General features: G+C 41.7%; 1 protein-coding gene across 1 annotated transcript in view; it reads right to left on the bottom strand.

Moving 5' to 3' along the window:
* Positions 1 to 2508: 2508 nt before the first annotated feature.
* The window catches only part of tapt1b (transmembrane anterior posterior transformation 1b), a 19178-nt gene continuing 17889 nt past the window's right edge, over positions 2509 to 3797 (bottom strand). Inside the window, exons 11-14 of the mRNA XM_037689947.1 lie at positions 3284 to 3352; positions 3117 to 3193; positions 2861 to 3033; positions 2509 to 2768 (exon numbers count right to left, since the gene is read on the bottom strand). Of these exons, the coding sequence (XP_037545875.1) occupies positions 2515 to 2768; positions 2861 to 3033; positions 3117 to 3193; positions 3284 to 3352 (573 nt within the window). The 3' untranslated portion in view covers positions 2509 to 2514. The remainder of the gene's footprint in view (positions 2769 to 2860; positions 3034 to 3116; positions 3194 to 3283; positions 3353 to 3797) is intronic.

Genomic DNA, 3797 nt, shown 5'->3' with positions numbered 1-3797 from the left:
TTTCAGAACGTGTGTTGTATTTGATAGTGTCCAAACTTTTTTTTCCCCAGCCATGTTGTTCTGTTACTGGAACAGCTTTCAACAGACCTGAAGTGAGGAAGGTCACTGACACTGTGGTCCTGTTCACTGTGCAGCTGATAGTCCAGCACAGTTAGGTTTTGGCAAACACAGAAGCTTCAAGTTCAAAGCGGGGAGGGGAAAACCCAGAGGATTGTTACACTAGAGACTGGTGGGGTTGTGCAGGTCTCAGGAAAGTACTCTGAAGTCTCTGATAACATCCATCCATCACCTTTACCCGCTCCTTCCATTTTGGGTCACGAGGTCGCCGGTGCCCATGTCCAGCAATCACTGCGCGAGGGGCGGGGTACACCCTGGACAGGTCTCCAGTCCATTAGTCCATTAATGGCGTACCACAAGGCTCAGTCTTAGGACGCACTTCCTTTACAATCTACATAAGTAATGTTGGCCAGTTCATTCATGACACATCCTTACATTTCTATGCCGATGATGCAGTTATTGTTGAGCTAAATCAGTTGCTAAGGTTTTCCCAGTTTTAACAGCCTGCATTTGACGTCATTCAGTCAGACTTGTCAAATAAAGTCGTTTTTTGTCTTGAACTTTTTTGAATTTACCATGTCCTGGATGACTGAGCATCTTCACCAGCGTAAATGTGATGAAGACCCCCCTCACCTCCACATCTGTGCAGGTGAACAGTAGATTTCAGTGTTTTCACACAGTGTGCAGTGACTCCTTTCACAACCACCAGTTCAGACTGCCTTCACTCACACAGGTTCAAATCCCATTAGAAAAACATAAAAAACATGTTTTATTCTCCTTCTGTAGTGCAAGGAGACGCATGACACAGATGAGTTTCACACGAAAAATTAAACCATCAAAAGGACTGATTCATACAAGACTCATCTACGCACTAAAAATAATCTCACACTTTGCACTCACACTATCACAATGTACTCTCTTTTCTTTAACAAGGATTCTCTTACTGATGTAACTGTTTTGACTGTTTCTACTTTGGATGGCATAACTAATACAAAGGATGGGATGAATATTTTGTTTTACCTAAATGATAAAATCTTGCATACTGCTCATCACTTTTTAGTCTTTCACACTTAAAATGTTCATTTTACTGTCATTTCTTTCCAGGTACATAAAAAAAGCACAAGACTTGTTTAGCACATAATGACAAACTTAAAATTCATCATTCGGTATAAAAGTAAACACAAACGCTTTAAACATCAGTCAAGACTTAATAGGAATCTTATTATAAAATAACTTTGTTCACAGTTTAGAAAAAGACAAGGCTGTACATTTTGACCCTTTTGCTCAGATCAATAGTGAAAATGCACAAAATTAAAAAGATTGCATTTCAGTTCAACTGAGCCACAAACACCTACTGTAGTATAACTTTTCTTCATACCCAGAGCCAATAAGCAATAACCGTCAAACAGTCACTTAAATAAATCAGAATTTCTTATTTTTATATATAAAATGTGCCAGGTTCACAGCATTTTAAAGTAGCTATAGAGGAGGGTTGCTGTGTCTAAATATTCAGGTTGTCATATTTACCTTTAATTGAGCTCTTTCCTGAAAACAATTCTCTTAAGTGCCCTGTAATTTTAAATTTTAGTCACCAACCTAGGCATCAAAACACGCTTTCCAACATAAACACTTAATGCTGCTGTAATGGTTTAAACAGCAGGTTGCATGTTTAATTGATAAAAGTACAAATTAGGGAGGAAAATAACACTTCAAAAACAAAATGCAGCCTAAACTTTGTGACTTGAGAGATCACTCAGTGCTTTAAAAGAGCATTAACACAAACAGCTTCACACTAAAACTCCAACGATAAAGCTGATGCGTTCATGCAAGGTTGTAAAAAAAATCACTGCGGTTCTGTTTAGCATGTTGGACAGCACCTGACCTTCATTCATCCTTCCTTTACATCAGCCATTATTTAGTGTTGGGAGTTTGCAGAATGACTGAGATTTAAAAAACCCGGTTGTATGATCACAGACCTGCGGCTGATCGTGGAAGTTACAAAAGATCTGACGCTCGTTTAAAAAAAAAGACCTTTAAAGATTTCAAGTTAATCCTTTAAACTAGAAAAAAAAAGACAATCTGACAAATGTTCTTTCTAAAACCAACTCCTTGCTCTAGATATGATTGTGCTTTCAAACACACAACAACACAGTCCAGCTGTAATGCTCCTAGAGTCATGTTCATTTTTTCGTCTTCAGTTTACCCCATCATCACCAGCAAGCGTGTCTACGCGTTCCCATGACGACGACGATCCTCCATGGTTCATCGACTACGTACGAGATGAGCAGGAAGCTTCTGACGAGGCCTCTGATGTAACAGCTTTATTCCTTGGCTGGTATTGTCAGTAATAAATAAATAAATACTCAAAGGGTTCAGCTGCATAAGAAGGAGCAGGGTCTGAGCGTGCTCTGTGACCCCTGTCTGGTCCGAGGACCCTGCTGGTGGTTCCCACAGCCCTCAGTCTATTCGGTTGCCACAGATGGTAAACCGGTCTATCTCTAGTAAGTCTTTCTTGGGTGTTCTGTGTATAAGTGCATCTCCTTCCAACCCTGTATCGGTGTTTATGAGTTTATCATCGTCCTCCTCGTCCGGTGTGGTCAAGAATGTGTCTGAGTCACTCTTGGGAATTGAGGGTGCGGTGGTCTCTGCCATGTTGAGGGGCTGAGCAACTCCAGGTGCCAGGGATAATCCTGCTTTGTCTGCTGTCGGCTCTGTTGGAGAGAAAGTTTAAAGTTTGTCAGAAGAAATAAAAAAATATGTAAAATTCTTAAATTTAATGACAGAAGTGTTATGGCTGGTTAACCTTGTGTCGATGCAGCAGGAACATATTTGTTCCGGTGAGCTCGGGAGTTGGCTCGGCTGGAAGCTACAGAGGGAGGAGGGTCAAAAAGTTTTTCCTCCATGTTGGCTTTTCTGACAAAAGTGCACGACGTTCCGAGGAGAACAATGCTATTGAGCACCTTCAGAGTGACCATCCTGCTCACAAAGACACATTTAAAACATGTCAGAATGACACATTTTTTAAATTTAACATATAACATATTTTGTTCAATATTTACCCCAAGCAAAACAGCAGCACACACATAAAGGAGAGCGAGCCCTGGATCCTCACTGAGCTAGTCACGACTTTGATGAGCTGAAAAAGATCCACAGATTTTACTGTACATGCTTCAAACATTACGTTATAAAAGAACTTGATCTAAAAAATAAAAGAAAGATGACTGACCAGCAGAGCTAAGGGAAGAGGGATGAAGCCCATTCTTCTGGATACTGAGTCACTGTAGTCTGTGTAAGCCTGTGGACACAATTAACACTTCATTACTAAAAGTATCAGCCGCATTATCCACCTTTCAGCTGCAGTAGAGTTTGAGACCTTAAAAGAGATTATGCATAGGGCCATGCTGCTAACAGGGCCATGCTGCTAACAGGACCATGCTGCTTACAGGATCACATTGCTAATAGTATCACGCTGCTAACAGGACCACGCCGCTAACAGTACCATGCCGCTAACAGTACCATGCCGCTAACAGTACCATGCTGCTAACAGGACCACGCTGCTAACAGGACCACACTGCTAACAGGACCATGCTGCTAACAGGACCATGCTGCTTACAGGATCACACTGCTAACAGGACCACACTGCTAAAATGACCACGCCGCTAACAGTATCATGCCGCTAACAGGACTGCGCCACTAACAGGACCGCGCCGCTAACAGGACCGCGCCGCTAACAGGACCGC

The sequence above is a fragment of the Nematolebias whitei genome, chromosome 16 (genome assembly GCF_014905685.2).
Source record: "Nematolebias whitei isolate Nwh7 chromosome 16, NemWhi1, whole genome shotgun sequence".
Taxonomy (NCBI): domain Eukaryota; kingdom Metazoa; phylum Chordata; class Actinopteri; order Cyprinodontiformes; family Rivulidae; genus Nematolebias; species Nematolebias whitei.
This window is presented reverse-complemented; position numbering and strand designations above follow the sequence as displayed.